Source organism: Bombus bifarius, unplaced genomic scaffold (assembly GCF_011952205.1).
Source record: "Bombus bifarius isolate JDL3187 unplaced genomic scaffold, Bbif_JDL3187 scf7180000008026, whole genome shotgun sequence".
Taxonomy (NCBI): Eukaryota; Metazoa; Arthropoda; class Insecta; order Hymenoptera; family Apidae; genus Bombus; species Bombus bifarius.
In genome coordinates, this window is record NW_022884399.1 from 1,004,082 (window position 1) to 1,017,026 (window position 12,945).

The following is a 12,945-nucleotide window of genomic DNA, read 5'->3' on the forward strand; positions in this document are numbered from 1 at the left end:
CTCTACGTCAGTGTAATCTAAGTGCTGGAAACATATAATTTATAATTCTGTGAATCACAGTGTTATACAACCTCAATCACCCCTATTATCTCAACGGAAATCAGGGGATCGATCAATTCGTGGTGTCGATTGTTATAATCGTAACGGGGACTTACGACCCCCGTTGACGTCTCTCCTTGCGATTACGTCTCCCCGCGATTGGTCGAATAAACAATTATATTTAGTAAATATATAATTTTATTATAATAAATATACAAATATCGAATGTGAAAAGTAAAGATTTAAATATCCGAATTAGTACCAAAGAGATTTCATACAGTAAATAACATACTTTACTTCCTAAAAGTATATCATCATTATTAATGTTATAGTAACATAGTATTTTAGTATTTTCTTAACAGTAGTAACACCAAAATTATTTTTAGTTATTAATTATTCCATAAGAAAAATAACATAACATATGTATTTTTTAATAATGATATTAATCCTTATTCATCTCTCGCAATTTGATGTTGAGTTAGTTGTGTTAGTAGTGAGTTACTGAATATCTCAAAATCAAAATAGTCCTTCTAGGACCTCAACGATCTTAATCACTTCAGTAACTGACAGTTTGACAAGGTAGGAATGCTTTCAGCCTAGTAATATCAACGAAAGGATTAGATCAAAGGAAGAACGGACCCTGTTTCCATAAATTACTCCTACACTGTATTATGGCTTTATCACGTGTCTATCTCTATTGACTGTGAAAACATTAAGTCCTATTACATAAAACGACGTACAAATGTTAGACAAACTTCAAATTGAAACAGTTGACTGCGGTAAAAGAATTTTAATTAATACATTCTCAAAACTGGCTATATCCAGCTTTCATATCAAAGATATTTATAATTGACCTCCTTGTTGTTGTATTAACACATTTGCATACAATAAGAATGAAAAATACATTTGTAACTGCAACGTTATGAATAATATGAAATTAACAATTCAAGTTAATGAAAATTCAAGCAAATTTAATATTGTACATGTAAATAAATTATTAAATAAAGTTGCTGTATATTTAGATTGTTCAAGTAAGCTATATATCTTTATTTCTTATTCTTTTTTCAGGTAGCATGGTTACGAGTGGATACACAAACTATTTTAACAATAGCTAATCACGTGATTACAAAGAATCATAGGATTGGAGTAACGCATACTGAGCGCAAAACATGGCATTTACACATACGCGACGTGAGCGAATCCGATCGAGGTGCCTACATGTGTCAAATAAACACCGATCCGATGAAGAGTCAAACCGGTTACTTGGATGTTGTAGGTTGGTTATTCATTACATTTCATATATTAAATGACATTTAATGATAACCTGTCGAATAACTACCTCCTCATCGACTTCGATATCCTTGAAATAAGTTGTCAAGATCGTTATTATGAACTACTTTTTTCTATACGTATAAGGGGTGCCTGATCTTAGTTACCGGGTTATACGGAAAAGCATGTCAGGTATCATGTCGCGTGAAGCTGTCGATGTGTTATCTTTTCATGAATTTTAACAAGAACTTTTTTTAATATCTTTATAGTGGCATATAAACAGCGAAAAAATACTAAAAATTCCAGTCACTGAATTCCAAATGGAAAGGAGTAAGTAGGGTTAGAATATTTAAGTGGTGACAGCTGGTAGCCAGCGTAAGCGGACCGTGTAGGGGCGGTATACGTGAGTGAATCTAAATCCAGTGATGTTATAAGGAAGGAAAAATATATTGGATTTCCCACAAATAAGTACGACGTGTGTTCCATCAGTAAATTTGTCAAAATCTATTTTTTACAAAGTTCATTGTATGCGCTACCAAACATAGTCTTGTGTATAATTCAAAAATTATGACTAACTACCCCTTATACATATGTATAGGAAATACTTGTTCGGAGTGATGATCTTGACAACAAATTTCAAGAGCATCTAAATCGGTGAAGAAGTATATTCAACAAGTTCACTAATTTGGTATTGTATTATATCACGTATCTAGTATAATTTATTATCTTTAGTTGGTTGTTGTAATATGTACATATAATATTGATAATATTCTAAGTTTCTTAAGGGCGATGTAGACGAACGACTCTTCGACGTCGCGTTCTTGTTGCGTCATACATCTGTTTTTGTTGTTTTTAAATGGGGAAGCGAAAGAAGACATACGATACAACGAGAAAATAATGTCAAAAAGTCGCTTGTCTACACCGGGCCTTATATGTTGAAACATACAACAATTAGATATTGTTTAATAATACTTTACATGCGTCATATGCATCACATGATTTCTATAAGTAAAAGATAATATCGGAATACAATCTTAAAGAAATTAGTGCTGCTGATAGATTGAAAATGGAACTACTGACTAATGAACAAAAGATGGACAAAATATCCCGAATCATCAATTGATGATTATTGGTAAATGTAACATAATTATCCAATATGATGCTCTGTAAGTGCAGTGACTCCTCAAAAAAGATTGAGGAGATTGATACTCTAATTTGATCAAAGCAACGCTTTTGCTTCTTGTGAAATGCTAAAATATTTATGAGCAACCGGAAGCAACAAACAACCCGGAAAATTCACGAGAATGCTCGATTACATCTTGCGGCTGTGACGGAGAGGTTCGGCATAAAGGGATGGAACTATCTACTTGTATAATCCAGACATCTCAAAATTGTGTAAAAAGATGCATTACATGCAAAAGATTAGTTTGCTATGATGCATCTCTATATTTTCATACAATATAATTTTGTATTCTGTGATAGAAACCAGAAATTAAATATAATTATTTATGTCGTATAGTACTTGGCGAGGTGATTTTATTATTGCCATTATTTTATTATATCTTTTTTTAAGTACTTAAATTTTTTGTTGATTTTGCACTCGTCCATTAATGTATAATAGTCCAGAAATTAATGTTTCGTATCTAATGCTATCACTCAGGTGAATGGCAGTGGTCAAGATGTATTTATGGATTTACTTTGAAGCATTTTCTGATCATTCGACAAGACAAAGATGGTGATCAACAAATAGTATTGTGTAGCTTGGAAACAATTCTAGGATAAGTGGTTAAAACATCCTTAGCCAAGACGTATACCACGCAAGTAATCACATTCAAAATCATCTTGATACTACCAAAGCCCAAGTGGCAATAGTAGACAACATTGTTAACGATCTCACACTGTTCCTAGACTCAAATGTTTAGTAAATGAATTAAAAATGTTCTTCAACACTAAATATTTTTAACAAAGTAATAATATTTATTTATTAGGAAGTTCTAAATACACAAGTACGCGTAATTTTACGCAGTTTGTGATGTTCTAATATTTCACAAAAGTTTAAAATTCTCGAAGTTTTTAAATTTTTGAAGTTCATAGTACGAGAGTTTTGTAAACATAATTTGTGAAAATCCTATTTCTGTAGTTCCAGTTCAGAGTATGGATTTCTTATCAATTTCCTTTAATTTCTGAAAATGTATTACATGCTCTTTCCATTAATTCCTAATGTATATTACTTCCTGTTGCGTAAACTTTTTCTTTCAAACTTCTTGATAAGTAAAAATTCAGAGATACCAAATAATTGTCGAACAATATTGTTTTGTCTAAGGTCAGTTTGTTCACTTACAACTATTCTTCAATTTAATACGCTTCAAGTGGAATGCATGTTGTACATTGTACATATATATGTACTTGTACGTTTCCGTTTGCTGTCTTTAAAACGAGCAAAAGTGCAGAGAAAACAGAGAAAGGAAAAGCAAGAAATAGAGTGATGAAGTAGTTAAACAGAATGATAGGATGTATTTCTCAGTAGCTTTGGGTTTAAATGGATAATTGGATTTTGAACATAGTATAGTAAACATAATTGCTTCTGCGATAATAAAATCAGATAACAAACAATGATTCAAATATTGGTAACTTGCTCGACAAGATCTCAAAATGTTAAATGTATTTTTCTTTGATTTTGATATATTATTGATTATCTTTCTCTTATTTAAAACTGTATGCCTATATAGATATTTACGCATACATTTCATATACATAAGTAATTTAATTTTTTAACGTATTCAAATATTTACTTATAAATATTGAAAATTCTTGATTAATTAAGCTTAATTGCTGTAGCATTATATATCCGTATTCACTGTGCTGTTGAATGAAAAAAACAATACTGTAATAATTGTTACAGTAGTAATTGAGGGTGTATGCGTCTTGTTATTGATTATCTACTTTAAGAAATATTTATGGTGGTTTTATCATTTGTTTCTTGAGAATTGGGGAAAGTGAGTACTTCTTCTTAATTCTGATCAAATTTCTGTTTAGTGGTTAGAGCAATGTTTGGAACACCATTACCTAATTTTACTCCCGCGTAATAGGACGTGTACTACTGTTCGAAGCACTCTGTATTAGGTGGATCAAAAAATAATATCGGATCTTTTGCTGAAAAATGGTTTTAATCTTCTTAAGCTTAATTTACTTCTTAATTCGTTAAAAACGTTCTCACTTTCTTATGAAAGTGGTTTCTTTCGTGTCATAAATTGTGTTTTTTGTAGCCTTTATTACTATCTTTGTCGTAAATATTTTGAAACTCTTCAAATTTGACACCTATACATATTAACAATAAGTATTTTTTACCACTATAAGGGCAAATATTATAGAATTTTACACAAGAATTATTTTTAATGCTTAATACTAAGTTACTTTAATACTTTGAATATCATTCGGATTAATGAAAATATCTTTAAAGTATTGTTGAAGCAGAGATGGGAAAGTACTTTTCTATTTTGATCATACTCAAATATAATTAATGTTTCTAGTTTGATGATTTTTCTTTAGTAATTCCATATCTTTTGAAAGAATATACGATTTAGAAGCTTCATACAATTTCTTAGTCTTAATAATACTTTTGTTCTCTTGTTGAAACTTATCAGGATTATTTTCGCTCGAAAATTTCTCCGTCGTCGATTACGGTAAAAATACAAATGCATATTTATTTTCAACTAGAGCCTTATTTATAAATCACACAAGAATCGTTTAAAACAGAATAATAAAAGTTTACATCGTAGCGAACTAAAATGCGACAGAAAAATCCGACTAGAATCTTTAGAAAGATTTAACGTAATAATTTATAATGAAAATAATAAATAATTTATAAATAATAATAATTTATAAATAAAATAATAAATAATAATAATAATTTATAACCTTTCCCTTTTTAGTGTAATTTGTAATTTTTCTCTTTTCAGTTCCGCCCGATATTTTAGACTATATGACAAGTACGGATATGATAGTCAGAGAAGGAAGCAACGTTACATTACGTTGCGCTGCTAAAGGATCTCCAACTCCAAATATTACATGGAGACGAGAAGATGGAGAAACTATACTCCTTGGAAATGGCGAAGAAGGTAAGGGATAATGTTAAAATCTACATCTGGTGTTGAAACCTAACCTTACACCTAACGTAAGGGCGTCAAATCTAATCTATTATTTTTTACCTAATATGATATAAATGCCATACTGAATTTTAAATATTAAAAAACTATTTTTGTTAGACTAACATTAATACAGTTCAAGTAAAACCGTCCATATGTGTTTGGATGCTTCCAAATTATTGCAAGTAAAATATATCTTGTATGAACCTCTTTAAACTAATTTTTTAGCCTTTAATCTTATCATCTGGCAACCATATACAATTAATAGCTACTGATAAAAACAATAGTTAATATTAGTTAGTATAGATATAAGGGTAATAATTAAAAACTAATGAAACCTAATCTTGCGGAGTTAGGTTATTATGTCTCTTCAATGCGGGGATATAATAGTAATTGAAATACCTATCTAATCACACTCTAAAAGTTTAAATAAGCTTTATGAAGTTTCAGGTATTCGTTATAGATAAACATAAAAGTTGAATTAAGCAGATGTATTCCTTGCTAAATAATCAACAGTAGAGAAATGTTCTTCAAACATAACATAACTTTGAAAATAAAACAACAATATCAATTTTTTGATCGAATTGCATCAAATGTTTAAATGTTCATTAATGTTAGATCCAACTACAAGTAATTAAACATAAAACTAAATAAATGATATTCATTAAATATCTTTCCACAATTTAACAATTCTAACATAATATGTAAGCACCTCACCATTAGAAGTATTTTTGAAATAAGTTTTTTTCAAATTATCTTCCTAAAAGATGATTTGTCAATTATTCTTAAGTGTTTCATTCTTCCTTTACTGATGAATGTGTGCATGTGTATGTGGGCGCGGGTACAATTAAACGATAGATACCTGAAACATTACGGAAGACAAGTGTGACGATGGTTAAATGAACATTATCCTTGAAGATTGATGAATCTGGGAGGTGCAATTCTTTCCTTTCTGAGATTAGATCTTGCACTGCTATGTTTTCACATGGGAAACTTTTACAAGAAAAGTGCATCAAGTGCACTTCGCAGAGTGTTAGATTTAAACTCTTTGCCGTTTGTAGTTTACCAATAAAATAATAGATGAAAAAACTAATCAGTTATATATTTAAAATTATACAAAATAATTACAATTTTGTACATATACCGCTTTAGTATAATTTTCTTACAGTATGCCAAATGTAGTACTAAGTCTAGGAAACTTCACAAAATTTTTCTACATTTATGTGAGTATAAGAATAATTAAAATTTTCTTTATATACATGTGTGTATTTTGATTTGTAAAATTTAACATTATTTTACATTAACATTTAACATTACACAATTTTATAAAACAAATTTAATAAAACGTAGTAACTTAAATCAAATGTTGATTTTACTACCTACTTGCAAATAGAAATTTGTTTACATTTACAGTAATTTCGTTGTAATACGGAACAATTTACCTTATCGAATTTAAATATTGTTTCCTTTCTTTAAATAAAGATTTGAGGAAGTGTATCTTATTCGCATATAATTAGGTACCTATTACATTTTGTGCGATTATTATACAATTTCCTAAAATCAATTGATAGGCAGAGTGTAACTCGTAAAAAGCGATAAATAACTGCAATATATACATCTAGCAAGCTGTTTTCAGTAAAAATGGGACGTTACTGGCACATTTCACAATGAAATAGCTGTGTCTCAATTTTTCGTGTACTTTAAATTCTATTCACTTTTAGATTTATAAAATTTGTCAATACATATACAAAGGGTTAAAAAATATAGGCGATATTTATAAAGCGTGATTCCAGATTCCAGATAATAAAAAAAGTTCATGTAATTTTACGTTAATTTTACGTTAGAAATATATTTTTTTATTTTACAGTGTTGTGAATAACATTAGACTCTAACGCATTGTCTGCATTATTTCTTCAATATTTCTAAGAAATGATTGACAATGTTTGTTATACTCTTGATATGGCTGATATGTTAAGTAAAACTGTTGTTGTGTAGGGTAAATTGAACGCTATAAGATATCAAATGTTACATAACGAATTATTGCCTTTCTGCGAAATAGAAGACAAGAAGACAATTATTCAACATTACAATGCTCCTATTCATACAGTCGCCACTACAGAAAAGTGGTTTCAAGATTTCGAAATAGAATTATTACCATGGGCAGTATTGAACATTGATCTGAACCCGATCGAGAACCTGTGGGGAATTCCAGGAAGAAAAGTCTACGATCAGGAGAAGAAACCTATCTAAGAAAATATCGTTGAACTTAAAAAAAAAAAAATATGTTAGTGGGTAGTGTACCTAACAAATTAATAAAAGTAAATAAAAATAAGAAGAAGTTCACGAAATATTGAATGGAAACGTAACAGAATTAACATCGAGTTTATATTTTTTCACAGCTAAAAACATAATTTTAAGAGAAACTTTCATTTTTCCCAGGCTTCAAAAAAGAAAATTTTTGTTCCTTGTATCTTCAATTTTGTTTTATATTGTAATATAATGAAATTATATAAACAATTTTGGCAATTTTTGTTTTAATATTATGAAAAATTTAAAAATACGAGTGAGCTTATAATTATTCACGGCATTTTATTTATTTAAAGTTACACCTACCTCTGAGGGTTATTAGCGAATATCATATTATACTTACAATATGTACTATTATATATTAGAATAATCTGCTATTGACTTATGTACGGGGTGTATAAAAAGTAAGTATAAAAACCACGACGATGCTACCAATGACGATGTGCTTTTCAACTGCTATGCTGACAATTTGGTGATCATGATTTAATATTGCGACATCTGTATGCAGGTCGACTCCGCACCAATTGACGTAAAGAAAAATACGTTAATCATGGCCTTTGCTTGTGCTTATTCGCCATTAGACCTACATAAAATAATTCGTCGAATGAGAATCACTCACTTGACAGTGCGACACATAATTGGAGAAGAAGGCTTACGTCCTTACAAAATTCACCACGTTCAAGCACTCCAACCAAATGACTACACCACTCAACGAAGTTTTTGCCGTTGGATGCTACATAAGCTGCAACGGGATGCACACTTTTTGGAGCGTGTATTTTGGAGTGTATCATTTACGGATGAAAGCAGTATTTCAAGTTGTAGCATCCTCAATCGACAAAATGTCAGGATTTGGACTTATAGAAATGTTTGTGCAATGGTTGAAAAATTTAATCTAGAACGATTCACCATAAACGTATGAGCAGGAATTATCGAAAATCATATTATTGGCCCTACCATTCTGCCTACATCGATAAAAAGTGCAACAGCATATTTGCAATTTTTATGTTCATGTCTCCTAAGGCAATTACATGAAAATATATTACGGCAGAGTCGTCACTTCATTTGTTGCACGATGGTGCTCCATATAGCCGACCGGATCACTAATTTTTAAACGAAAAGTTTGGATCACTGTGGATAGAATGTAGACCTGCTCTTCCCATACGGCTTCCTTGTTCATGAGATCTGACGGCAGCGGATTTTTTTCCTTTGAGAGAAAAAACTAAAAAACTGTTTATAGTTCAAGTGAGCAAATTCCAGCCGTTGAACAGATTTCAGTCGTTGAACAGATTCCAGCCGTTGAACAGTTACAACATCCGATTGAATGTGGTCTTTACTATACAAAATCAATACGTAATCTTGGGAAGAAACTTGGCGAAAATGTAGAAGTGCGAATACGTAATTGTGGAAAGAGGCAAAAAAAAGAAAGATGAATGAAATAAAGATAGATATGGCACATACATGCGATGTATAATAGTGGATCATCGATCATTGATCGTATACAAATTTATGTAAATAAAATTTGCAAACAAACATAACGAATTTTAAAAGTCAATCAAGTGCATTGTGTATTATTGTTGGGTTGATTAATTGGTTTATATGAATTTTTACACGTAACTAGAACTGCATGCAAAAGATTGTCACCTACATACGTATATTGTAGAAGAATAATAATTGAGGAATATAATATATTGACACATTTTCGAAATTTTTAGATGAATTTTCCTAGGAGATGGTAGAATAAAAATATATTTTCAATATTCAGTTATATACCAGAACCATATCAATACGATTAATAATACCTAATTCTGGACAAAAAATTCTCTTAAGTCAACTAATAAATTTTTTTACTGATTTTCTGACTTTTATGTCATTGAACTAAAAAAAGTCTTTTATAGACTCGAAGACATAAATCTATCAAAAATAAGTAATGAATCTATGGTATTTTGTATTATATAGTGTTAGTCTAGTAATCTGCATAACTAATGTTATCAATAAGTTCATATATGTTCAAGAAAGTCGCAAAAATACATGTTTAATCCTCAAATCAAATGAAAGGATGGCTTTAATGTAAAGTTGGTTGACAATATATTGAATTTTACTTGTTATATATGTTTTTCACCTATAGCTCTTATTTTGTACTTCAATATTTTTAAAGATCGGTCTATAGGTTTTCTCAATAAGATTTTAACTAATACTTCTTGTCTTGCATTCGAATACTCGAATTGCTTGGTCAATGAATTATTGACTTGCTCATGTTGCAATATTTACAGCGTACGCCGTTTGAAAAAATGTTTCCGATACACATTTATACGAACACGGTAGAGGGCTAAGAAATATATGACGTACGATGAAGGTACAATGAAAATTTATCACCGGCGGCTTTCAAACTTATTTAGCGACTATGATGCGTGATGCAGCGGTCCTGTCGTTGCGCTGCACCTGCACGTTGGCATGCCGATGACGTTAGAATGAAATACACAGGCCGCGTTTCGCACAATAATACCAAGTAATACGTACGTACTGATTCGCACACGGCCAATTGCAAAGACTTTATTTGCGAGACACAGTAACGATTTATCATTCCTTTGTCTTTCGACCGCATCGAACTGCTGCCTACATTCTCTCTCTCACTGGAAATGCCGAGCCAGTTACAAGAAAAATGTCTCCTGTATTTTAAATGCCTTCTCGCGTGTGCTAGGTTTTGTAACACCCAGACAAATTCCTTCCGAAAATGTTTGGTCTGATACATCGTATATTTACGGTAACGAGTGGACATATGCGTTCAAAAATGCTGCAGAAATGAACATATTTCACTTAGGTTAAACGTCTAAATTGCTTCTACTACTATTGGAAATAAAAAAAGACTGTGAAATTCCAGCAATGATATTTTTGAAACCAATGGATACATCGATAAATCACGTTTCAAATTTTAATATATATTACCAGTAAATTTTTGAACAAATGATTACGATTTTTTGATTATACAAGGAAGTGATAAAGATTGCTTCTAACTATTAGTTTTTCATTAATTCATGCATTCTACTAACATTCATGTTCTGTTTCTACAAATCGGCTAAAGTTTTTGGATACTTATCAGCGGTAATGTAGGTATATTTTATGTTTCCCTTTTTTTCAATATGAAACACGTAATTGCAAATAGGATATTGTGCACATCTTTAGAGACAATGTTTGTGCTTCTGAAATAACAATAAAACGTCTAAAAAAAAAAAAAAATCATAAACGCAGTAGAAAAGGTTTTGATGAATAATCCTTAATCGAATTAAATTGTGACTTTGATCATTCGGCTCTTCTTGCTTGTTTGCCTTCACTTTCTCGAATGCATTCTCGATAGCTTCTCTATTCCTCTTTTATGTATTTTATTTTTTGGATTCCATTTTCGCGGAAAGTGGTTTGCTCGCATTCACGTATGTGTGAATAAAATCGTAGACAAACGGTCAAATCTATTTGCTGGAAACTGTGCGCAAATACGAACGGAAAATAAAGTTTTGTCAATACATGTCACAGCAATGCGCGATTCTTTGTGGTTCGGAAAACTTGTTTATGGTTCTTGACCTCATTCGTAAATTCTTTTAGTTTTCCAACAACCGTTAAATTTTCGATTCTATATGTATTGTTTGTATTTCAATATTTGGCGTTCAAAATCTACTGTTTAATTTAAATAAAAAGATACTTAATTAAGAACCTGTATGAAACAAAACTGTATAAATAAAAACTACAGAAATTATTTAAAATTTCATTATGAAAATCATTAGAAAAATCTAATTTATTCTTTAATCTATACAAAATTCTTTTATTTTTACCTAGCTCTGAAAAGAATTGAATTTAAAATTGAAAAATTTGAAAATCAAATTACTGTATCTTTATGTGATTAATCTAGAATATATATTCATTAATTTTACATACATATGGGTGGTAAAAAAAGGAGTTTAGACTTTAGTAGTTTATAATCCTCACAGAGAAGAACAGAAAATGATTAACCCTAACAAGGATCATAAAATCAATTCTGTCGATGTGAAAACATATACATATACACACCACTGTTTCCTTTGTTGTTCACATTTGCGAGGGTTATTTGTTATATGTATCTTTTCTCTACTTCAAGTTTGACGTACATATGTATAATGACAATCTGCATAATGAAATATGCCAACAGGGTTCGTTGCTTGTGATGATATCTTTCTAGCAAAAATTATTTGCTTCAAAAGGATAAAATAATCAACTTATTTCGTCAATCAGTTCATTTCAGTCAACTGGAAGGCCTGATAGTGTGTAACACAGCCTAGTTATTAGTATTTAATACATAAGCTATCAATGATTACAAGCAATTAATTAAAATAGGAATGTAGAGTATATTGAGTGGTTCGGTCAGTGGTTTACAGTTTATCTCGTATGCAAGTGATTACAGAGGGCAGAGTCGACAGGCGTTTCAATAACATAAATTGCTTCGCGCAGAGATTAAGCGCTTAGGTAGACAAAGTTAGAGCTCAACGAATCGAAAATTCAACCGGGAACGGCCAGTGTGACCGCCTTTTAGTTTTCCACTGTGAGATTTACGTTCTCCGACTGGCCATGCTCTATGTGCGGTTACTACTGTATTCACCATTGACACTACCGTACCAAAAATAGAAGCTGAAATCCTCTAACGAGCAGTATACATAATTTGAAATAATTTCCTCTACATGTTTGTTACAGTTTTGCATCATTTATAATTTTATCTCTTTCTTCTACTTTGTATTTTATGTTCCCGCTATCTTTTAACATCTTTCTCGTATTTTCAATTCATGTCGTAAGAAATGAATCAGTATTGAGTATATTTTTATTTTTCAGAAGAATTTCATCTGATTAATGAACAGACTACGTAAAGAAGTTAATTGGTATTAAAGACTGTGAAAATTATGTAATTGTATGTATTGTATGTATTGTATGTGTATGTATATTGTGATGTAAGTTACCATTATTTGTCAATTATATGCATGTAATAATAATATAATGACAGGAAATAAATACAATAATGGATGATATTCTTACGAAAACATATTTAAAAATTAAACTTTTAGCGAAAATCGTATTTACTACTTCAATTAGTGACGCTGAATTGTCATATTTCACACATCACAAAAATAAAAATAAAAAAAAAAACAATTTGCGTGGCAGGTGGACGACA

At 30.6% G+C, this 12,945-nt stretch overlaps 1 protein-coding gene across 1 annotated transcript in view; it reads left to right on the plus strand.

Moving 5' to 3' along the window:
* Positions 1–12,945, plus strand: part of LOC117207288 (neurotrimin-like) — a 259,977-nt gene that overhangs the window by 213,576 nt on the left and 33,456 nt on the right. The window contains exons 3-4 of the mRNA XM_033447337.1: positions 1,108–1,315; positions 5,268–5,426. Coding sequence (XP_033303228.1) covers positions 1,108–1,315; positions 5,268–5,426 — 367 coding nt within the window. The remainder of the gene's footprint in view (positions 1–1,107; positions 1,316–5,267; positions 5,427–12,945) is intronic.